The sequence below is a fragment of the Dicentrarchus labrax genome, unplaced genomic scaffold (genome assembly GCF_905237075.1).
Source record: "Dicentrarchus labrax unplaced genomic scaffold, dlabrax2021, whole genome shotgun sequence".
NCBI lineage: Eukaryota > Metazoa > Chordata > Actinopteri > Moronidae > Dicentrarchus > Dicentrarchus labrax.
The window spans coordinates 6,214,650-6,240,868 of record NW_026136717.1 but is presented as its reverse complement, the minus strand read 5'-3'; the positions used below and the strand labels follow the sequence as shown (position 1 = coordinate 6,240,868).

At 39.4% G+C, this 26,219-nt stretch overlaps 1 protein-coding gene across 1 annotated transcript in view; it reads right to left on the bottom strand.

Moving 5' to 3' along the window:
- Positions 1-26,219, bottom strand: part of nlgn2a (neuroligin 2a) — a 178,422-nt gene that overhangs the window by 76,468 nt on the left and 75,735 nt on the right. The window contains 1 exon segment of the mRNA XM_051428715.1: positions 8,722-8,775. Coding sequence (XP_051284675.1) covers positions 8,722-8,775 — 54 coding nt within the window.

Sequence of the window (26,219 nt, the reverse complement as noted above, 5' to 3'; positions counted from 1 at the left end):
TTACTGTTTTTTTATATCATTTCTCCTTTCATCATTTTTCGATATTCTTCTCAATCTTGTCCCTGTGTCACCTCATTCCATTAAAAATCCTCTTATAAAGTCATTTGTACTCAGCGCCTAAGAATGTGAAAATGGTGAAATAAATAATAGAATGCTTGCTGGCCCCCACATTCCTCATCCCTGATTGCTCACGGCCTCCTTGTCCTTTTGCATTTCACAATTTAGAGATTTGTCTGTTTGAATGTGTATTCTGCAGTACATTGAATATTACACTGTGTCCATGGTGAAAAGCCTACAGGAAATGGAAAGACTTAGCAGGAGAACATCTCCCCGGACGCTCCTAATTATATAAAAAAGATGAAACGTGCCAAGTCTCCGTCCTCGCATGGTGCTGTTTCTCCAAAATGAGGGATTGTGAGCGAGTCCTGTGATAGGGGCAAGTGTTTTAGAGATGTGTACGTCTGAGAACACGAACACAGAAGCCGATATGGAGAGATGCTGCATTGCCCAGAGGCCAGCATCTGTTAGCAGAGTTATAACCACAGTGGAAACACCACATAATACAGAGAGACAGAGAGGAGGAGGAGGGGAGAGTAACAGGCAAAAAACAGAGGAGGAAATTGAGAAAAATACGTTGATGCAGACTAAACAGAGTGGAGCTTGTATCTACCTCACATAGACACACTTTTATTATTCCTCCACACCATCTACCATCTAACCATCCAGGAGAGAGCTTCATGAATGTCTTATATTCTCTCTCGCTGAAGTGTCTCTGTGATAAAGCCACTCCATATTACTCCACTCTGACGTCTTTCATCTAGCTCGCCATCATACAAACAAAAGCATCGAGACGTGACTTCCTCCGGTTTGACCATCACTCTAACTAATGCCCCTTTATGTCTTTTTGTCCATTTCTTGTCTTTCACTCTTCAGATTCTGACCTCAAAAAATCAGCCAATAATATAAAATTTTCTTGGGAATACTGTGTGACATCCAAGCCATATTCAGCTATTATGCTACACATTCAATTAAAAGACATTAATTAAAAGCTGATTCAGTGCGGCGTGCTCACTCATCCAGCCGGTGGAGGGCCACTTTTTGCAGAGCCAGTGTTACAGGCAGTTAATCAAAAGCCTGTTTGATAAAGAGCCATTGTTTTGCTTTGAGAATATAGTGGTCAGCAGGGACAGTAACTTTCACAGATAAAGTTTAACAAGCGTTTGGTGCTTGGTCTGGATTGATTTCAGACCCTGCGTGCTGCGTAGTTAAGGATTCTGTTTCAGAATATGAGGTTCACAATATCCTGGATGACATAAATAATTTCCTCATTATGAGAAACACCAGTATGAATACTGACAATGCTCTTCGTGGATACAAACACTGGATCCTGGTCATTGTTGTTTAATTTATGTAATAATTTCAGTCATTAGTGTTTATGTAGATACAAGCACAGAGCATCTAAAATATAACTTCAACCAGGAAATGTGTTACTTTTCAATAAAACACACTTCAAACTCTTTTTATGACATTATATCATATCAGACTGAGAGAATCAGAACTGGCACACAGGTAGCTTCCAGAAGATGCCTTTGAAGCAAATAACGCCAAAAATGATTGGATATTGTGAAAACATCTGTGTCGAACAATAATTTCTGTTTTGCTAATGAACTAAACGCTTTCTTTATTACATCAATACCCCTTACCTCAGTAATTATAAAATCTCTAGATAGAATTCTGCTCTAATATCTTGTCAGAACAACAAAAGACAAACTGGATCCATACCAATTTTCTTACAAGCAGGGTTGTGGTACAGAAGATGCTGTTGCCATATCATTCCTAAACATAGAGACCAACCAAACACCTATGCAAAAGCCCTCCTTCTAGATCCTTTGCTTGCTTTCAACACAATACATGCAGACATTTTTCTGAACTGAATCCCTATTTGATTCATTCATGATTGGTATGCCTCTTTTCTGACTTGTGTCAAGGTGAACAAAACCCTTTCATCTGCCATCATGACCCCCCCCAGGGTTTGTGAGTTCAGCCACGCTTTTCACTTTCTATACCCACAATTGCTGTACAGAGACACCAGATTAGTACATTCTGAAGCATTCTGATGGTACAGCTCTAATACCTCTGTCGAGTAACCCTGGAATTCCTGGGCTTCCATAATGACAAGCCTGGCCAACTGCTCCAGTCAATTTGAAGCCTAATCCTTGATCAAATGTACACTGCAGGGCCTTGGATATTGTTGTCTGTGTTTGTTATGCTATTCTAAAGCTTTAATATCTACCATTTCTGCAAAACCCTAGACCTATGTTATATATTTTGTTGAGTTGTGAGCTAACATTAGCAGTTTTGTGACGTCTTTGCACGCTGAACAGCATCGGAGAAACACTGATTTTTAAGGTAAAACCGCTTTATTCAGTGTTTTTACCGGTTTTAATCACCAGGTCCGTTTGTTTCGGAGAGGAGGTGACATAGCAGATAATTCAGTTCCTGGTGAAAAAACCTCCTCCAAACGATGAACATTCCTAACTGGAATAAGCTGATTGCAGTGACAGCAGTGGTGGTGACGACAACATGAACACACGGTACTTCACGATGTCATCAAAGTTTATCTAATTGTTTTGCTGTGAAAGGGCCCCTAGCGGCAGAAATGACATATTGTACATTTGAATGTATGTAATTTTTATTTTTCTTGTCTTAATCTTTGCTGTAAAGTTCCATTATATACAGTCTTTTTCACAGCATATATTTTGACATGAAATGGTAGGGTAAACACAGGTGTTAACCAATGACTCTAATTAGGTTCAGTTCCATTAATGTAACAGAGCTTTTCCAGTGAGCCAACATGTGCAATAAAAGCACCCTGACTCTGTTTGACCTGAATGGAACAGAACCTTAATTAGTATCATTGGTAACACCTATGTTTACCCTGCTATTTCATGTCAAAATGGCTGCTGTGAAAAAGCACTATAAAGTATTATTATCATCATAATAATCATCCTCATTTGAGAGTATGAAACCAGCTTGATGACAATTATTATTAAATTATTATTTCAGTGGCTCATCTTTTTCTTTCTTAATTTTTTTTTGCAGTTGAGTTGTATAACATTAATGCTGTGGGCTCTCACTGCTGATGCTGCACACATATTCTTACTGGACTAATACTTTATTCTGTTAGACAGACTGTACTGCATTGAACTAATTTGACCTGAGTGTCTCTATTCTACTGTATGCTGTATGTGCATAGTAAAAAAAATAAATAAAAAATGATACTTACAATTGGTAATATATGGGTCTTACATAATGACCTAGTTTGAGGGTAGTAAACAATGTCTGTCTGCAGCACTATTGCAAGTTTAAAACTGTCTGCCTTTTCAGACTCCATACATTTGATGGATATTCTTATTCATAATTGAATAATTTGATAACCCCACATTTGGTTCTGCTTATAATAACTGAACATATAGGCCTGCTGTAATAAACATTTAATCCCATATAGCTGTACCAATTCATGTTTTCTTTATATGAACAATGGATCAAATGAACACTCTTGGTAACACACGTACAGATAATAATCTATACGAATAAAAAGACTTTGCTTTTCCCCTCAGATTTGGAGGGCAGTTTAGTGTCTTTTAGGTGGTAGTTTTGTTTTCTGGCACACAACTTCACTCTCATCAACTTTGTTTTCCAGCCTAAGCCCATCCTCTAAAAGGACCCGTCAATCAATTCGAGACTGGTTTCAATTATATGTTTAGATTTTTGGTGGTGGGCTACCCTTTTGTTTACATTTGAATTAAGGAATGCCCTTTTAACAAACTATAAAGGAGATTATATTGAAACGATAAGTAGCAGACGTAGGTTATCTAAAAAGGTACTTAGTTCATAGCTGTGTCAATACTTTCTAGCTGAGTGCATGTATTAAATAAGGAAAGATTTCTCCAACAAAACTGCAAAACACTTAACTTCCTTTTTCATGGGCAGGAACTGGATGTAATGATACAACTGGCCCTTATACAAGGTCACTAGCCTTGATAACCTATTATACTTGATTTATCTACATCTAGAAACAAAAAGAGACTCACAAGATCAATAAACTTTTGTCACACTGGGGATGTAACAGCCGTATTAGCTTATTATTAGAAATGCAATAATGGATAACATAATCATCAAAGGTAAGTTGAAACCTTTCACTGCTTTGTTTGATTAATGACCTTTATTATACTGTAATTAAATTCCCAGTTGGATGGTTCATATTCTTATCATCACTAGTCATGAAGAAAATTGACTGCATTATTGGAAAAAGCCAAATCCTCCTTCGATCCATCACGTCATTGTCATGCTTCATGTTTGAAAAATGAGTGACAGTTATATATTTCAATCATATCTGGACAGGATAATGAAAGAAATAATCTTTACTACATTAAAGACAACAGTTACTGTAACAGTACAGTAACACAGTCTTTCGAAAGGTTTTGTCTGTTTTTACTTATTTTATTTTTGTTTCAAAGGCCAAGTGGCCAGGAAAAATATTTCATCAGAGTACATCATCTAGAGCTTCTACTTTAATTTGTTGATCAAGGAGTTCTGCTTTTTAGGGGCCTTAGCAAATGAGGAGTCTAAAGTGACTGCAGATCACCAGTCTAATGAAGTACTGCATAATGCCTGCCTCTCAAATACTAACCTCCTGTAGCTCTCTTCAATATCCCCTGTTCCTCTTTTTGAAATAAAAATAATGAAGCAGTGGAGAGTTGAAGAGACAGCAGAAGATGGTTGATTGAGTCCCCCCACTGTGCTGTGTGTGTGTGTGTGTGTGTGTGTGTGTGTGTATGTGACTGTGTATCTCATTTTGAAATTATTTGATTGTTTTCGAACAGAATATGAAACATTTAGCAGAATTAGAAAGAAAAACAATACCTAATCTCATGAAGATACTCATTTATAATGATATTATAAATGATAGGATTACCAGTGTTTGGCATTAACATGTTACTTGATCATTTTTTCAGTGAGAAGCAGGGTATAGCATTACAATTTGAAATTCAGTAATTGCGTTCCAGTTACTGATCCCTGTTACACTCATAACATATTGGGGTCAGGGTTACACGGAAGGTTGATTTTACTTTTGTAAATGTGACTCCCAGTAGCCACAATTATGCCTTCAATTAAGAGTCACTTAGTCTCATTCAGAGTTAGTTGTTTAAATGCACCTTGGACAGACCTGATTTTTACTCTCCACTGATATAAATCATTAATCTGAACAATGGTAGGAGTTATGGTAGCTTCTCCTATCTACTGTACTTCATCTGTGTCTGTCAGTTTGGCTTTGGATGGAACGTTTCCTTTTAAGGGCACGTCCATGTTCTTATTGTGTGTTGCCCTGTTTATATCGCTGTTTGTGTGATTGTGTGTATGTGAGTGTGTCAGAGAGAGGTGACATTGTTCCTGGCAGAAATATGTTCCAGGTTTGGGGCTCAGGTGGCTCTGGTTTGTCTCTGATCAGAGCTGACACACAGGATGGCAGAGGAACACACTCTCCCTGTCTCTTTCTTGATTTAGCTCAATCTCGCTCTGGGTTGTAATCCCCTCCTCTCTCCATACACACACACACACGCACACACCCCTATGCACTGAGCTGTGGTGTAAGCTCTATCAATCTTTTTGAACATCGCTACCGAGCAGCACTGCGGCCCAATAGCCTCTGCTCTCACACCTGATGCAGAGCAGAGAGTGGGCCGCTGCTGCTGAATGAAGTCATCTCGCTGGGCTGAGGACGCTGCCTCAATTCTTTGCTGCTCCTCTGTACAGTATGTACTTTTAACTTGAACAGAATAGCTTATGAATAGGTTTCTGCGTGGCCTAGAATATACTACTTCAAAGCATGCTAAATTTGAAAAGGCTGTTGATATACAGCTGAAAGAATGAGGACAAAATGGTGGACCAAATGAATGAACTGATTGCGCCGGCCGCTGCTGATATCAGACAAAAGCTGGCCGTGTCTTCTCTAGATCCTTTCATCATTCTGGCATGTTAAGGATGTTATGTTGTTGGTTCCGAACACAATTAGGGAGCCAATTGAGGAGAGTTTTTGCCACATTAATGTAAGGTTATAACAGTTTTTTTTGCACTCTGAACCTGATTTTTTATGCTGAATCTTTATTTGTGCAACAATTCAAACCACTAAGAGTAAGAGTGTGGATTAGATTTTTTATTTAATGAGTTGCAAAATCACATCGCTGCCGATATAGCGATATTTGATGGGACTTATTCACAGGCGAGCATTTCACATTTTTGTGACGTCTATTCATCGGTATGTAAAAGGCCTTTAGGGTGTCATGTCTATAAATAATTTACACCAGGCAAGATGTAACCAAAGTTTCATGATACAAACAACTGCCAACTACTGCAACTACATACTGTTGTATTACTGCCATCTTACACGATGTGGCCATTCTACAGCAGCAGTCCCACTTCATCAATCGCTCTATACATAAAAAAATCTGCTCTCTATTTATTTTCAGGTTGCAAGTTACAAGTAATGTTCTGCTTACTGAAAGACACTGGTGTTGTGTTTCAATATACCTACCTGCTTTAACTACACTGTACTAGACTTTTACAATGAGGGGACCGTAGCTGCTAGTGAGGACACTAGGTTCATGTCCTCAGAGTTTACATTCTACAGTTGGTTTCGAAAGCTGGCTCTGATCTTTTTTTTTTTGACTAAATATACTTAAAGGTCCCCTCCAGCCAAGGCTTTTGTGTCAGATTTGGATTTTCCACAAAAAAATGCTCAATTACTTCATTAAATATTCTGAAAACTACATTTACTTATACTCCATCAAGAATCTAAGAATATGCTAATATTGTTTGTTTTAAAAGTTTAACTGCTATACACAAGATGTGTCCTTTACTCAAAAGTCTGTACACTCAACTTTGCACATCACTCCTGTTTAAGTTACATACTGAACCATGATTGGCTTACAGACTTGTATGATGACACGAAATCCTGCTTGTACGTCCATGTCTAAAACTGAGATTCAAAGTGAGCACAGAGAAACTTTCCTCCTTCAGCAGATAAACTTGAAAACAGTTTCGTAGTATCAAACTCTGCACATACATCATTCTGCACAGCAAAGCGAAGTGAAGGAACAATAAGCAAAACACATTTTTGACCCTTTTTAGGCAAAGTATACCAAAACATATTAAAATGTAATGGAGGGATTCAGTATTTCTCGACTAGAAATATATCCCCGCAGTGTGGAGAGGGCTCTGACACAGCATCAAGTAAGAAGATACATTAAACATTTTAATAAATGAGTCAAGACAATTAAATAATCAAACATTTTACAGGCTGGTTACTTATCCTTTTTGGATTTTGATTTTTGATGGATGGGGTTGTACTTGGTTATCTGGTTATCTAAAATTCTGGCTTATGTGCTGGATACCAGTGTAACTGCACAGGAAGTACTTTCCAATACCTATCCTGTGGGAACATGTTACCTGTATACCAAGCTACAGTCTTATGTAAAGGAGATTATGTCTTTGTGTATTCTTAGGTCAGTGACTGACTACCATCTTCCCTCGGTACCTGAGATAAATTCCAGTTTGGGATTGAGTTAGTGTAATGGGATTAGCTGTTCCTAATCAAATGAGGTTAATTGTACGTCATGATGAGGAATGAAAGACATATTTAGAGGAAGGTGGCGGGGGGGCATCTTGACTGGGCTTTCGACTGCGTGCTGACTGTGGCAGCTCAAAAAGTTGTGTCTGTGCCAGCGCGTTTGATCACCAAGAAAACCCTCTCGTGTCAAACTTCCTCCGACTCCCAACTTCAAAAAATACCCCAAATCAAAGAGCATCACGGAGCAAGAAAAAGATTCACCCGCACAACCCTCAAAATAGCATAAAGAGAAATATGTATCAAAATATCATCAGTCATCTTTTTTCTCCAAGAAACAAGTCCAAAAGAACAAGTGGAGGAGGGGGAGGGTGGGATGAAAGTGCAGATAAAATCACCTCCACAGTGTATGTGCTGCAGGTAGGAGATAAATTAACAGCAGGATGTGAGTTCTCTGTTAAACCCAAATCTTCCAAAGCGGGGCACAAGTGTCCTTGGATGTCCCCAATTTTTCTTTTCCTTGCTTGATTTGATGTTATCATCATTGACTTGGACTAAGACTAGCCTAATATTTGTGTAGGCCCTTACTCAATAGCAATTTCATCCTTGAGCTGGGGATTGAGGCGCAATAATAATGCACCTCATTGTGTAAGCCGGTCTCAATAGGTGCTTTGTTGTTCGGTGACAATGCTGTTAGTTGGCCAATGTGTTTTCAAGGGCACGGTGGTGATGATGACGTCCAAGGCTCCCCCTTTGTTCGAGAGCCAGATAAGGACCACTGGAAAACACACACAACTGCCTGTAGATGACTTTATAATGAAGGGTATCTGGGTTCCATTAACCAGGCGTTATGATCACCCAAGGTTACATAAGGCTAATGATTTGCATAGGAAAGACAGCTTTTTAATTGCAACGGTCAGCACATACACTTACACCAACACATCGGTATGCATCTCATATCCAAAGTCCCACCTAAGAGATGTTTGACTTGTGTGTGTGTGTATGTGTGTGTGTCTTCCACTCTACTGTATGTGTACACATCCCCCAAAAAGACTTCAAAACAAGAAAAAAGGAAAAACATGCAACAAAAATACCTTCGTCTCGAGGCTTGTTCATTGAAGATTCATCATGTTTTTTTGTGAGCGGACCTAGGGTTAAGAAAAAAAGGGGGGAAAAAGAGAAAAGAGAAAATTCAAAAAAGATTACTGGCAAAAACGGAAAAAAAGAATATCAAAAAAAGAAAAGAAGAAAGAGCAAAAAGGACAAATCAGCAAGAGTTCATGGTTGCTTATTGTTTTGTTTTGTTTTTTTCCTTTAAAAAGAGTACAAAAGCAAAAACAAAAGGCATCACAGACACAGATTTATCACAAGAAAAGACACAAGATCAAAGAAAGCTGTTTTTTGGATGTGATTTCCTTCTCTCCCCCTGCAGAAGAAAACGGCTGCCATTGTTTCTCTCTCTCTCTCTCTCGCTCTCTCTCTCTCTCTCTCTCTCCTTGAAACCCTGTTTGTTCCCTGAGCCTAACTCTTTTTTGGGAGCTGGCTGGCTGGCTGGCTGGGTGGGTGGCTGGGTGGGTGTGGTTGGTGAAGAGGGGGGAAAAGGGGAACGTGGAACAATAAGGCCTCTGCGGTTTGAAGAACAGGACCCAGCCCTTTCCTCCCACCATATGACCAGAGAAAAAAGAGACATATTTCTAAAAAAGTACAGGCAAAGAAGAGGACACCTATAGGAAGAATGGCAGGTTTGGGTCCTGATGCTCAAACCCCAAAATCTTTCTTAACCCCGACCTTTCAGCGGTGAAAGCACATAGAACATTTTAAAGGGCTGCTGCACAGCGTTACTCAATTAGACCTTTTTAGATAGACACACTGAACACAAAGACACCTTTAATTAGACAGCCACTGGTAAGCAAATACACAATGACCCTGTAATGGTAAAAGGCACGTTAAACATGTTTCAGATAGAAAATAGGGCACAGGTGCTTTTGTGTTTTGGAGTATGTGTGTGTGTGTGTGTGTGTGTGTGTGTGTGTGCGGGCATGTGTGTTTGTCATTATTTATTGGTTAAACCAGAGAGTTATTCCCCAGGCGGGTAAATAATTACATAGCACAACAGCAGAGTGTCAATTTGAAATGACAAGTAAGCGTGACACTAATTGCGCAGGGGAGTGCAGGTAAAAGGTGAATGTAATTTGATCCCCATCTGCCCACTGGCTGTTTTTGGTAAATTAAAAGAGAAGAAGACGAAGAAAGAGAGAGAGAGAGAGAGGGAAAGAGAGACAGAGAGAGAGGGAGCAGGAGAGAGGCACACAGGAGGGGAAACAAAGAGAAAAATCACCCCTTTTCCTCCCTCCATCATCATCTCTGAAGGTTTCTTTATTATTATTTGTTGATGAACGGCTAGCATCACATTCAAGGGAGCGGACTGTGGCCGAGTAGTTTCAGCACCGTCAAGGCCTCCTAATGTTCCTAGACGCCTTCTCATAGAGTCAATCAGGACAGGAGGCGTTTAAGAAAAATACGACAAAATCAGTTTTGATCTTGATCCCGTTTTGTCATACTCCTGTCGTTTTTCATGTGCGCTTCATTCGTGTACACATAACACAGAAAACAGACAAGCCACCTTTTCGAATGTAACAAAAACTATATATGTATAGTGTTCACCATCTTTCAGAGGGTGAATGTTAGTAGAAAACACTCTGCATTCAGAAAGTAAGTACAAAAATACTCTTTCGCCTTTCATCGCTTTTCGCTTTCATCTGATAAATCCACTTTGGGAACTTGAGGTTTGGTAAAGAAACAGGATTTTATTCAGTTGAATCTGTGAAAAAAAAACAACTTATATAACATAACACAGACGGACTCACTGGAGGAGTTTGCTCCTCATCAGGGTGTTGTACAGAATGGGTAAAAGCATACAGGATGGCTGAATATCTGTCAATTATCCAGTGAGAACCAGACACATGAATGAACAACCTCTAAAAGGTGTGACACCTCAAACACTCGACATTTCAAAATAAAAGGACATAACAAAATGTTACATCAACTCACAGAATACGCAATAAAGGCTACAATAAGGATGGAGTTTAAGACGTGTGAAAAACACATCCCAGGTTGAAATCTCTGGGAAAAAGGTAATAAGTGGAGTGAAGATGTGGTGTTTTAAGAAGGAATCCTAAAGAGCAGAGTCTGTTAGTGTTGCCAAGTATGCTTAGTCATAATAAATATGTATTTATACTGGCAAGATTTTCATAGGGAGGTGGTTGGGTTAGATAAAGAATGTATACGTAGACGTATAAAGAACTTTGACACCAGAGACCAGGGTTTGAATCCCAGGTGTGGTTAGGCTTAAGTGTTACAAATAAAAAGTCAGAGCCATGGTAGTGAGTGTGAGGCTGCACTTAGGCACACTGGTATTTTAAGATAAATGGCAACATCAGCAAGCTAGCATGCTTGTGTAATGTTTACCGTGTTAGCATGCTAACATTTGATGATTAGACAGCTGTATAGCTGAGGCTGATGAGAATGTCATTAGTTTTGTCAACCTGTTGGTGGTCCTGTAGGAAAAGTCGGGGGATCACCACGAGGAGTCACTGTCTGGGAACAGTCCATCAAAAGTCAGGCGATAATCAGCGTCATTAAGATTCATCCTCTGGGGACCATGAAAGTCCGTACATAACTTCATAGCAAGGCATCCAATAGTTGTCGACATATTTCAGTGTGGACCAAAGTGGGGGACCAATTAACAGATACATTTCCATCCATAAAACACCAATGACAGTGGCTAAAAAGGAGTAGACAGTCAAAAAATACAAACAGGATAGAATTAAAGACCTATGTGAATATTAAAAAGTAAAATATCCTGATGAAGTATTAGTTAGTGTTGTCGAGTTAATAACCCCCCGTTGACTGGATTTTGGATTTGCTTCTACCAGACTCTCCTTCTGGTTGTTTAGGCCTTTACATCAAGAAATAAACACTGCATTTGCTGCTCAAACACTTACAGCCCCTACAAGGAACTTTCATTTTGTGTTGATTCTGGCGACCCCTGTGGACAAAAGTGGTAGTGTTTCTGACACCTCGTTGCATTGATTTCAATGGGAATTCAACTGAATTCAACCCGGTGGTAGGCATTAAGAATACCTACATAGAAATAGCTTCTCACTAATGGTCCTGTTTGTTTATGTAGGTCATATAGGCATCAGTATTAAACCTCCTTGTAGTACATTTAACACGAAAATGAAAAGGAATGAAAACTTTTACTTTGATAGTAAGTAATATTTATTGCCTTAAACCTAAGATTTACAGAATTTTCTACTAATTAAAAAACTCGAAAGCTGAGTTTTATAATAATTTCTATGGTATTTCCAAACTGAAAGCAGAAGTCAGTAGCTATAGCTGCAGTGCAGAGGTTTATATTATAATATTTTACAGTCGCATTTACCAACCCTCAAACATCAGCTAAATAATTGTGGACCTTGAGTTAAGATTATTTTCAGGTAAACTGAATTACTTACAGTCCTTTCTCTATAAAGGTAATGCAGTTGTAATACTGTTTCATACAACAATACTGCTTCATCTGCAGCACCTGATTAGCTCATTGATTTTTAAATAGGGTTGTTGTAATGTTAGCAGAAAACAACCTTAGGGGCATGTTAATAACCAATGCATGACAAAACTATTTACTAAAAAGTTTGTCAAGTCATAAAAAAGTTTTAAATAATATCCTGCCCATCAAAGAAACCAGACTAACACTTTTTTAGGGGGGAGGATGACAAAATGGTGAGAGCAAAAATCAAGCAACCATTACGGGCCCGGGAACATGCTGAGAAAAAGTGTAAAAACCGAGCTTGATTGACATCTTTTTGCAATGAGCGGGGTGAGGAGCCTAGCAGTGTGAATCAAGTAGAGAGAGAGAAAAAAATAGTTTTCTTGACATTTTAAGACTCCTTTCCCAATCAAAGGAGCAGAGGCGACAGGGGCATGTGCAATTTGTGGAGAACCATACCCCAACTCCCATCAACCCCCTCCACACACGCACACACCTATGTGTACGTGACAAAAATAACAGCAATTATAAGACACCCAGAATAGATGGTAGTAGTACATTTGCCTGACTACTACAGCACAGGGCTAAAAAAGGGACATCCAGCACATTCTATTAATATATTTCATTTTTTAGAACCAAGAATAAGGCTAATAAGACGTTAGCAGTTGTATGACGCATGTACTTTTTCCAATATGGTAGCCAGTCACTCGTGCCACATTGGCCGCGCTTAAAGTAGCTGCTAAAGAAAATATTTTTGACCTAAAGTTGTTTGCAGCCTCTCTCATCTACAGTCTCTGTCTTTTATCCTCTTCTCTGTGAAAACAGCTCTCTCTCTCTCTCTCCCTCTCTCCCCGCGTTTGGCCGTGTCTGTATCGCCGGCCAACTGCAGCTCACTTTGAAGCCGGTTACGTAAGGCTTCACTTCAGCTCCACTTCTCCCCACGGGCGCACACACACACACACACACACACACACACACACACACACACACACACACACACACACACACACACACACACACACACACACACACACACACACACATATTTCGGTAAACATGCATGCAAAACAGACATATAAAACAGACTGGTATGCAAGAGGTGTGGAGATGCACATTTATACACAAGGTGCAGCAAAAATAATAAAATAAAGAGACACCAGAGAGAAGAAAGAGAGAATCAATACTCGTGGTATTTTGTGTTAATGCACCTATTGAACTGTATTTGTACAGCTGTGTCTGGTATCGAGGGATAGACAGACTCTATTTTTTTCCTTTACTGTCCTGCTGTGCAGCTTTCCACTTCAACTACAAGGTGGAGAAAGTGTTTCTCATTCAATATTTTTTTCTTTTATGAATTACAAAATAAAGTAAAAACCAACAGGAAGCCTGGTAATAAGGTGTTGCGCCATTAAGAGCCTCCAAAACAACTTCAATACACCTAGTTATACATTCTTCAAGTGTGTGGAAGTCTAATAGAGGGATTAACATTATTTTTCCACAACATATTTTGATGGTGGTGGTAGAGAACACTGTAACATCAAAAATCTACCATAGGTGTTCAGCTGGATTGGTATCTGGTGACTGTGAAGCTGCATACTTTTCTCATTTATCAGATCATTCAGTGAGCCCTCAAGCCCTGTGTGGATGCATCTGCCTTAATGTTTCTCCACTGCTTTATTAGATTGTTTCTTTAAAGCTGCAGTAGGTAATTTTTTTTAAAATAACTTTTTGTCTTTTTTCTGAAATTTTCACTTTAACCCAACAGTAGTATTTGAGACAGAAAATATGTGAAAAAATCTGGTTCCTCTGTTCTATCCTTCAATGTGTTAAAGTACTACTAGTAATACAAGAGTGCATGAGAGTGCATGTGCATGTAAGAGCAGGTTGTAATGTTACATGTATACTGTACACATACAGTGTATACAAAGGATGTTTTTTTCTGTATTGTACATATATTTCTGCCATATTTTGATTTAAATATATTGGACAATTTTCCTACTAATACTGAGATAATTATTTGAAACCATATCATCCAGCTGTATTCAGCATACATCCTCGGCTCAGATATCATAGCAGTGTACAATATAAATGTATCTTTTTTTATTTTCACATTTATAGCACTATTTTGTTGCATCTCATTTGGTACAATTATGTGATATGAGGCAGACAGAGGCCCATACACAAAAAGACAAGAGGCTTATTCCTGTGTGTTTATGGATATGAGCTCTGAGCGACTGTGTGTTTGTGTGTAACAAATGTTTGTGTGCAGGCACAAGAGTAAGTAGGTGTTGAGTAGCTCATTTAGGCAAAGTGTGCCAGTCCACCATGATCTACGAGGAAATGGAACCGTGTCTGACAGCTTGTGAGCGAGCGGCAACCATGAATGATGGACGCTTGTTTGGGCCTGTAGAAAGGACTGTGTGTGTACGTGATAGGAGAGAGATGGGGACATTGTCATTGTCCTAGAGCTTAAATATTGCAGCAGAAATGCGGTGAATAACTCAGTAAGATGTGTGCACGAGCCTGTGTGGATGTGAGAGCAGGTTGTAGATGAGTAACTGGGATGAGTGAGATGTGAGTGTCTCTCTGAGAGTCACACACACATTCTCTATTTTACGCTTTGTAAATAGAGGTTCTGGTGTGTGTGTGTGTGTGTGTGTGTGTGTGAGAAGGAGATGCAGTAGTTAGATGTACAGACAATCAGGCAGGCAGGCAACCAATCTTCTGCTTCATTATCACACACCACTGCTCTCTCGCTCACTAAACCCTGCATGTTTGTGCGCGTGCATATGTGCGAGCTGGCGAGTGGGCAGGTCACAGTTGAGTGGCTAACATGAGTAAGCTGCGACTAGACTACAAACAACTGTGAAGTTCATTTTCAGATGAATGGCAGTTAAAATAGGATCCTGTGTGAGCCAGCGGAGCCTCTGTCCTTTCAGGTGATGTTCAACATTCACCCTTCAGGAATGTTCTAAATGGATTTATACAGTCGTCATTAGTCACCCTGTCACAATTAGTTTTCTGCTGCTCTCGTATCATTAAGTCTCAATTCAGCTCTCTCAATTAAATGACGTGATTTGCATGACTGTTTATCAGACAATATTGCCAAGGCATAATACAAAATGTGAAGACCTGAACCCGGCTAACGAGAGACACTTTAAAATGGCACGTGATTACACATATCTTAAATGCTAGAAGACAGCCAAATGAATCAATTTAAAGCTAGAGAATACTGCATGTGCTCTAGTGCACATACTGTATACGTGTCTCTCTGTTCTTTTCAATCAAATGACATGATGTTCTGGCTTACCTTGTGTTCCTATTGAGTCACAGTACTTTGTACTTCTGTCTATCTCACTCAATACACAGTAACTACACCATCCTTAAGGATTATCTTTGTAAACTGCCCACTAATAATGGGAGCCCCATACCAACAAACTGGGATGCACTGTGTGTTCTGACACCTTTCTATTAGAACCAGCTTTTTCAGCAGTTTGAGCTACAGTAGCTCAGATCGGACCACATCCAACAGAAAAACAGCCTTATTTTTGTTTTTCTAATGGATTATCGTATGCAGTGGAGAGTGCCCCCATCAAACCCCTATGAGGGTTTTTTTTTTGCACCTCTCCATCACATTTCCTGTTTATGTATATATCAATTTGAATCTTTTACATATGTGTAAACAAATGAAAACCAATCAAACCTTGCCTGTAGCAGCACTGGGTGAATAATAGGCTTCTTGGGGGAATTCAAAGTTATAGGACAAAGACAGATGATGCTGTACCAGCTTGTTCGAGCAGCGGCTGGAAAATTACCACAAGTTTTGCAGCCAAATAGCTCTACCAGCAAGCAACAAAGGAATGGTAGGGGCTAAATAGCTAATAGTTGTATGGACTTGTAAGATTTGATTTATCCCTTTCTGTAGGCTCTTGTCCTGTGTATTCTTACTGACATTTGTCAAACTGTTTGCCACACAATTTCTGCATTTTATGGATGTGTAAAAGAAAAAAATACAGAGAAGAACAGCAACAGAGGTGAAGCCGCATACATTACAATGTTGGTTACATCTACATATTTTAGAGGTGTTTGGTAACTTTGGGATTATGTTGCACACCTCCTGACTTCAAAAGTGCAGACACACTTCCTCTTCCTTTCCATCCTTGTTTTGGGCTATAGGGAAGTAGATCTGTTGTGGTTGAGCTGGCTTTGGCGTGCTTAATCCCATTCCACATTCTTCTCTGGGGAGCAAATGAACATAAAATAAATAAAATAAATATGTATGGAAAGTTCTGCAAATATTTATATCTGTATACCACAAGGGTTATTTTGAGGCATCAACTGCTGGAATAAATAAAGCTAAAAAAACCCAACTTGTGGCTGTTGTCTGACTGTAATTTGGAAGTGTGTTTGGAGAGCCACAAATTAATTAAAAAGGGAACGTCAACATTTATGTAGATAGACAAAGATGCTGAGATTTTCAGGAGTCGTGTTGAGGCGTGCATGTATAAGGTGTTTGCAAATTAACAGCTGCTTTTTAACATTCTAGCATTAAAATCATATATTTATTAACAGTTGACCTAAAATTAACATTTAATGATGCATTTCACTTGTCTTTTTGCATGTGCTGCAACACTAGTTTTTCCTGTTTGTTTATTCCACTTCCCCTCTGAAGTCTGCAAAGCAGAAGGGATGTGATTATTTTCTGGATTATATTAGCAGAAGGAAAACTGAGGGGAGATGGCTATATAATTAAAATGAGTGAAGTATCTGTTCCCACATCAATCATAAATGAGCAGCAACAGCGTGCTGAATATGCATGTAAAACCAAAAATCCAGGGGGCAGCTGAGGAGAGCCTTCTAAATATGTGCTTCGGTTAATATGCTTTTAATGTATCTAAAAATACTGCAACGTGTTAACAGTTAGAACAGTGTGAATATATGCATGTTTTATTATTGTCCAATTCACATTTATCATTAGCAGTTAAAATATTATTGATTCAGTGGGTGTTAGCTGTAGTCTCACCCTTATTCTCTATCTTGCTCTCACCCACTCTTCTCATTTTTCTACAATTTATAATTTTACTTTCCTTCTTCTTTTCCCCTTTCCAACTACTGCCCCTCCCTCCCTCCCTTTTCTGTTCACCATTTTTCCTCTCTCTCTCTCTCTCTCTCTCTCTCTCTCTCTCTCTCTCTCTCTAGCCTTTTCACTCTCCTGGTGCCTCATTCTCAAGCCTCAGACTGAGAGCCTGAGAAATATCGTTCCAACCTGGCTGAAGGGGGAGAATTAAGTAGACAGAAAGAAAAGGAAGAAAAGGAAAAGAGAAAGAAGGATGATGGAGAGGATGCTGACATAGGGTTTTCAAAATAATGTTTATGTGAGAGAGACAGAGAAAGAGAAAAGCAGTGTATGCTTTAGGAAGGGACAAAAAGATGAAGCCAAAAAGGAAAAGTGAATGGAATTGTTATTTTTACAGGCATCTAGGCAGGGAGAGGAGAAAAATGAGAGGAAAAAGTCGATGTGTGTGTGCTGCAGGGAAATAATGCTGTGAAAAGGAGGGGAGAGGGAAAAAAAGCGTGGTTAAGGGGGATTTTTAACGACAGAGCAATAGGAGGTGAAAACAGGCTGGGAGAAAGAGTTTAAAGTGAGAAAAAAGAAGAGGAGGAAAGGGAGAAAAAAGGGGGACGTAGGAGGTAAGGAGGCAAGGAAAACATCGGAGGGAAGATGAGAAGGTTAGGAAGCACGGGGGAAAAATAAAAGAAGCATAGCTAAAAACCTAAAGATAAAGAGATGACAGTGAGAAACAGACAGAGATAGAGAGATTATGTGAAGCAGAGAGAAAGAGGTAAACAGAGATGTAGAGAGTGGCGGGGAGGCAGATGTAGTGACATTTACGGAGTGGTGATGATCGAGTAGGCATGAAGGTTAAAGCCATTTTCTCCCCATGTAGCCACACACACACACACACACACACACACACACACACACACACACACACACACACCACACACACACACACACACACACACAGGTTTATCTGCTCATGCGGTCATGCATACACTACGTTGACAAAGTGTGTGCTGTAGAGTTTAAATTCTAGTCTGAATCTGGATGACTATACAGTCACTATAGAATCAATAAAGCATTGTATTACCATACAGGAATTATAGATTTATTATAACACTGCGAGCAACCTCTCACACTGTTACTATAAAATTCTGCTCTTCTCAACCAAGAATATTGAACATGATTGGAGATTGTGAGCCCCAGCATTAACTTTTCATAAGGTGACCAAATAAAGGAAAGAAATCCAATAGTTACACTGCACATGGCACACAACTTTTAATGAAAAACACCTCCTTTTCGACACATTGATTTACACAATGTGGTATAAATCTATGGTTTAGCAGTGATGTGTGTGTGTCTGCTCTCCAAGGGCAATGATCCTTGACAACATTTGTTCTATTAAATCTTCCAGTGAACACATTAAGTGTACGGCAGCAAGTTGTTAACTATTGTTTTGAGTGCAATTTACAGAAAATAAAAGCCACAATCGAAATGATAACTCTCATAAATAAAGAGTCCTTTTCTATGAAGGCTCTCAACAACAAGCAACTGCATTATTCTATCTGATTTGAATCATGTAGAAACAAGATTTGAATTTTTAAATATTTAAAAACACTATTTCCCTCAAATTATTCAGCTCTAGTGTCAGGATGTGTATTTGTATGTGTTGAGCTAGTCAATTCCCAGCCACAATAGCATGATTCCTTCTGCTCCAGAGGTGATAGATTGCTGGAGAGACTCTCACTTCATCTCCCATGATACCTTGGGTCTGTCAGAACAGCGCCCACTGTTTGTCTCCCCATGCAAAAGATAAGGGGTAGGTTCAGAAGCTTTTTAACCATTTTGACATTTGCAGTTTTGTCAGCGGAGATGTGTGCGCTCTTTATTGGGCTAACCTTTGAAGAGCAAACACTCTTTATGTTGTCTGACATATGGGGAAGGTGAAGAAGGCAACGGGAAACAAGAAAAATATGGTGGGAGGTTTCCTATGTTGAGCTATCAAAATGCCGACAGCCTCAGCTGCTCTGTTGCCATTTCATGTTGTATTTCATCTCTGAGGTAATCTCTGTGGGATATTGTCTTTCCTTGCCTTTATCCATGAGAAACACAGAGGAACCAATCTGTGTTTGTGTGTTTGAACAGTCATTCAACCCCTGGGCTATTTCTACTCTAACAGAGGCTTGTTGGTGATCTGTGCAATAACCTTCCAGTTATCACTGTTGCTATTTATCTGTCCATGTGGGCTTTGAACTCTTCTGGCTGCTTTAACACCAAAGCAGTTTCCGTGTAACGCACAGGTGTACGTACAGTAATGCTTATGGTGTCAGATACTAAACAGATTCCAAGGTAAATACACTGTTTTTGTTTTATAATGGCTCAATATAAAAGGCTAATGGCTACATCTGAAAAAAATTATCAAATTAGCTCTGAAACTGAATTAGTAGATCAACAGAAAATGAAGTGACCCATTGAACCGTTTTGATCATCTGTTGATGATTTAATTACTTTATTAATTATTAAACTCGCCAGTGCCACCTACTCAAATAAATAATTGAAAAGCTTTGGGATTTAGGCGAACTTGAGCTCAGAGAGAATGCAATGGGTATTTTTTGATGTTTTCTGACACTTTGTAGATTAAACAATAATTCAGTTTATTGAAAAAAATATAAATTAATTGGAGTCCCAGTTAGAGTTAGATGGAATAACTAACAGGTGAGTCCAACTTCAAAGCTTTTGTTAGCTTTCTTGCTAATTAATTCAATTAAATTTGTAGGAAGATCTCTTCTTTAAAAATGTTAAATAACTGCACTAAAAATGTTAGCTAAATGTCTAAAATATAAATGTTGAGACATACTAGCTGACATTACCCTCCACAGACAGTTAAATGCTAGGAACGGGCAAGGTCAGGGGAAACAGCCGTATCAGTCTGTCTCTGTAAAAGAACCTGAATGTGTTTTGGAGGAGTGGACTGGGACCGTGGACACAAAGAAGTGAAGCACAAAGCTTGTTTAGGACTGACCCCTCTGCCATGCTTCCTCTCGGCCCTCATCTAAATCCATCTCCTTCTCTCTGGCCGGCCTTGTAAGAGCTTATTCCACCGCGGGCAGCAGCGCTGGGACATTACTAACCAGTGAGCGGATGAGGCAGAGCTCCTAATGCTGACAGAGTGCAATACTGCAGGAGTGCCAAGATGGAGGACGGGAGTAATTTAGGTCAAAGGCCCAGGAGGGACACCAAGATGCAAACACATGCACATATATATATATATATATATATATATATATATATATATATATTTATTTATTTATTTTTTTTTCTTTTACTCGGGACCCATTGCTGCATATTCCATTAAAGGAAGGATGGAGTATGATCTTAAATATGCCTGCTAACATTGAGTTGATCATGAGAGATTTTCCATTTATACTAATTTGTCGCACTAAAGTCTTCTAAAATTGGATCGAAATCCTCTTAAACTTCAACGCTAAAAAATAAAAGAGACTCCTGGGAAATAAGGCGGAGCTGACAACAGTGATATAACAGAATACATGTTATTTTAATGCTTTTGGACAGTTCAATTGCCATCTCTCTCTCGAGCCACCCGATCTCCTGCGAGCTACATCATACCAAAACACCAACAGTGTAATCTGTTGTGTCAACTTGAGACGTGGAGCTGTTACTGTACAATCAAGTTAGGACCGGCCGTGTGGACTTTTGATTGGATGGCTCAATAAAAACATCCTTGATTAAGAATAAAATGTTTAATAGACTCATATCCTTGAGTTTGTGTTGAAGTGCACTCAAAATATGGCTCATTTTTGTCTATTAGACTAGAGAGTACTGACTGAACTTCTTTACTGGAAACTTTAATTTGTTTGCTAGGTTGTAATGACCTTTTGGATTTAGACCTTTTTATCTTTTGCAACGCTTAAAACTAATAAACATACACTGGGAGTTTACCAGTTGCGACAAGTTCAGCCAAAAAGTGCTGTATCTGAGTCCTGAAGAGGTCAAATTATCCTGTAATTCAAAAGGACACAGCAAGAATGAAAGGAAAGTATGAAACAGTGTAATTTGAAGATGTGTTTTTCCTACTTTCTAATCATCTTACAAAGCCTGTGATTTATCTCTTCCTTTTCCTTACAGCGTGGACTCCACAGTGTGTCATGAATGAAGTGGCGTGCAATTGATGGCCACCAACTGAGAGCTAAGTAGTAGGTAAGTTGTATGCTTGACGAAAGGAATCAGTCAAGTAGTTTCTATATATAGTTCCTATATACAGTGAATACGTGTGTGACACTGTCCATGGTGCTGAAATGGGGGCTAGCAGCGTGCAGTGCATGTCGTTTTTCTTGTTGTTTTTTTTAGGCCTAATGAACGACTGACTGCACAATGTGTGATGGTCATGGTTACAGACTGTACACTACGTCTGATTGTGCACGGCAGAATAATTTGAGGATAAATTCAAAAAAGACAAAGGCATGTCAGTAATTTAAGCAGTGAATCCATGGAGCAATCTGACGGGTGATCTTAATCCAATGTAATAGCTGAATACAAACGCATGATTTGGGGTCTCAACATGCTTTGTGTACTTGAAAAATCTGTTTAGTTTGTTATCTGGATGACTTATGATATTAATATGATGAACTGTGTGCATAACATTTCCTTATTGTCTGGAATGTGCAGCTTGTTCATATATTTTTGTATTGCTGAGAAGTGTGGGCGTAATAAACTAAAATTACTTTCTCTTTGCTACAATCTCTCTTTGACATTGATTCATTGTTATGTGGCTGGGTGCATTCTGTAAGCACCTGGGTATATTTTTGTTTCCAGTTTTTATTTTATATATTTTAACCAAAAATAAACACCCAACAATCAATCAATCAATCAAAAAAGATTGACGACATTTCCTGTGCATTATATACAGTACACTGTTTGATAGCCTTTGTTATGTACTTGGCCTCATGAGAAGCTTTCACAGAAGACAAATGTGAATCAGTATCTGCCTTTGCTCATTGTTTTAAGACCGTCACATGATTCCTGAAATGAAAGAGGTGATTCAGCCTGCATACAGCACTCCACATATGACATCTGTGTATATAAGCATATGTATTATACGTCGGTGTGCTAAATCAAGTGTGTGTTTCAGTCCCAGGTGTTGGAGCTGCACAGAGGATGAAATCACAACTCTATGGATTAAACTGAATTTATAGTCATTAATACTCGACGTCAGCAGCTACTCTCGCTAACTGATGAATTGCGTCGCAGCAATGCATTGGCTTTCCTCCTACGTGAACACACCAGCAGGCTTGTTTGACCGGAGGAGGAGGCCTTACCTCTGGATAACCTCCTGCTCTCTCTGTCTATTCCTTCATCCCTTCGTTCTTTTAATCTCTCCCTTTTCTCTTTCACTCTCTCTGCCTTTACCATTCAGGGCTTTGGGAGGCACTGTGAGCAGTGGGACCTGGCAGAGGGGGCCTTGTGTGTGTGTGTGTGTGTGTGTGTGTGTGTTGGGGGGGGGGTAATTTGCATTCACTGCCACTGGCCACCTCAGCTTCAGAAGCCCTGAAGAGATGGCCCTTTGAGCTGTACTGAAAGAGATGGAGTGTGAGTTTGTGTGTGAGAGAGAGACAGAAATAGAAAGAGAGAAGAGAGAGAGAGAGAGAGAGAGAGTGTGTGTGTGTGTGTGAGAGAGCGTGTGTGAGAGAGAGAGAGAGAGAGAGAGAGAGAGAGAGAGAGTGTGTGTGTGAGAGAGTGAGAGAGAGAGAGAGAGAGAGAGAGAGAGAGAGAGAGAGTGTGTGTGTGTGTGTGTGTGTGTGTGTGTGTGTGTGTGTGTGTGAGTGAGTGAGTGAGTGAATGAGAGAGTGAGAGAGGGAGAGAGAGAGAGAGAGAGAGAGATGGGAGGTAGATAAAGAATGAGAAAAGGCAAAATACCTAATGCAGAATGAGCAGTGCATGTGTATGTGCGTGTGTCCTACTGCCAAAACGTTTGTGTGTGACTAAGTGTGTATATGTACCAACAACTGTTTGACTGAGTGTTTGTGTGTTACCAAACATGTGCATCCTCAGTAACTTAGCCTTGGGGCAAACCAGAGCCATTATTAATGCCCAGACAGCTGAAGTCTTCTTTCTGCTGCGCGCCTCACAGGTCGCTGGGCTCTTTGATCTTCCTATATCTTCTTTTCTCAAGGTTATTTTAATAACAAGTACACTTCCCGATCTGTTTCTAATTTCCATGGACAGAGGGAACGGAGGTAGATATGATCCTGTTAAAAAGGTCCAGTCTGTGCTGTAATACCTTATAAACTCAGAGTATTACTTGATTCTCTTCTTCATCCAAGTGGTTCTTCTTTTAAAGTGAAAACGTATATATTCAGCATAAAGGAGACTTTTTTCTCCTATTTAAGAATACAATAAGAATGTCTAATATCAATTGGACTCAGTTCGATACCATAATTCAATACATTCTTGCAACACTGCACTTACCCTGTTTCTATACACAAGCTTATCTCTTCTTCACAGCACAACATGGAAACAGGATAGCTGAGCACGCTGGCCTGAAATGGCCAACTCAGCAGTTCAGAATGTGAACTGTATCAATAAACTGGAGGATTAATTATAAAAGGCAAATACACTGAGAGCTGAGGACAATTTATGACTGTCCGTTGCTCCTATACATTATATGAATCCCGTTTATCCTGATTGTTGAAGTACAGTGCTAAAGCTAGCTGAGGCTGTGCTGAAAAAGCACCACTACAGCACAACAAATACACTAACAAAGCCAATATAACCAGTAGAAATACTTCTTAGCAACAAGGGAGAGTTAGGAATAACTTTTTCACAATAAACATCACACTGAAACCTCCAACATGCAAGTAAAGATCCAGCTATCAGGAGAACACAGTTATGAAGAGATATTTTATGAGGCAAATACAAATTGAATAACTCTTAGGGGTGTGCATCTTTCCCATCTAAGACAATCCGATACATATCTAGATACATAGATACAATTCAGGTATGATGCATTTTAATACGGAACAATTTGTTGAAATTCGATTTGATGCGATATGATGCAATCTGACCTGATCTGAGCAGGTCAGTGTTAAGATTTGTCGTGCTACCGCTGTACTCAGTTGCTGTATGACAGATCTTATAAATGGCTAGACTTTTGTCCAACTTTCTTTCTTTCTTATAGAAGGAAAACTACTGTCTTCCGTACTTAGTATTTTATGATGCACTGTAAATCGTGTTAACGTAGTATCTTTCAGCTTATTGTTTGTATGAAGTTAAAAGTTGCCAAGATATGAGGTTATTTCCTTACATTACATTAGCATATATATTTGGGGTCATGTTTCTGGACACCTGTTTTAGTTTTAGTTTTTTGTGTATTTTCCCCCAACTGTGGTAAATATCTGTCTCTTTAGCAGGGATGCATGATATGGTAAAAACATCATATTGCAATCATTTTGACAGATATTGCAATCGCAATATGATATTATTCTGGGAAGGATCATGTTTGCATCACAAATTTATTTTTCACTGAAAAAAATATTAAAATCATGAAATAAAAATGTTTGGGGTCTGTAGATGTGTAGGCCTTTTCAGAAGTACTTCATTTTAATGCTGTTTTGTTACACATTTTATCTTTATCAAACAAATTAAAGCTTCTGTGATTTGCATATTGCACTTGGCCATATTGTGATTTCGATAATAGTACGAGTATGTTAACTATGCACGTAGGTTTTTTTATTCATTTTTTCTCCTATATTTGTGAATATTAAAATATAGATTAGAGCAGCTTTAAAATAAAACACTGCAGATTTCAACTATAAAAGTTTGAGTCAATGCCTTTTGCAATGCAGGTTCTTGACACATTTAAAGAGAAACTGAAAGAAACTGAAGGATACAGCTCAAGAAGCATTTTGTGTTAGAAACCTAGGCCAGAAGACGCCCATGTTTCTTAGCATGACTCTGAACTGCTGCCCCACCTGTGGGTGCAAGCTTATTTATAATGGAATGTTTAATTGATAGGACGGGGGACATAAGACTTATTCAAATCCCATTAGATGTACTTCATCAATCCCCGAGTTAAATTAGATGATATCACAGATTGTGCTGGAGCGCTGCTACAGAAATCAAGCCAAAAGAACATGGATAGTCAAAGCCTGAAAGCTTATTATTTAAGTACTGTTGTAAAGTCAATTCACTCTCCGGAGGCTAAAACGATCATTTAAATGGACTGTCTACAGCTAAATCCTATTTCTGCCTCCATTGCTCATCCAAAGCATATGGTGATGACTGGGAAGCTGTGGTGGAGGGTACGCTCAAGTGAAAAGGAAGAGGCGAGGGAGAAGGGCAGAGAGGCAAAATGGTGTGACTGTAAAGGGAAGAGAGGTTGGATGAAAAGGGTGGCAATGTACAAAGAAGAGAGATAATGTGAGCTGAGAGAGAGCGACAGAGAGAAAGATAGGGGGAGGACAGGAGAGTCGATCAAACTGATGACCCACATGAATGCGACAAAACGTGTAAAAACACACCGCAGAGATTATTACGATCATGTGACATATATGCATATATGTACGCATATATGTACACACACCCACTGAATACTAAAACCAACCCAAGTATGCATCCGCATCCACACACACACACACACACACACTCCCCCCCTCATTCCCTCTCTTTCTCTCCATCTCTCTGGCTTACAGGCTATAAATAGCTGGAACTGAGCCCTTGCTAATTCCTTCATTCAGAGTCTAGTGGAAAGGCAAAATGCACGCGGCCTTTGATGCGCGCCCTGACAGGAAGATACAGGAAGTGGTGGCTGGTTGCCAAGACAACCCCTCCGCCCCACTTCCCCCCTTTCTTGTGTCTTCGATCTAAATTCTGCACTCCCCAAACCCCCCTGCCTCCCTCCCACCCTGGTTCTCATCCTCTCACTAACTATACTATTGCTTCTCAGCCTCCTTCAGAGGCTAACT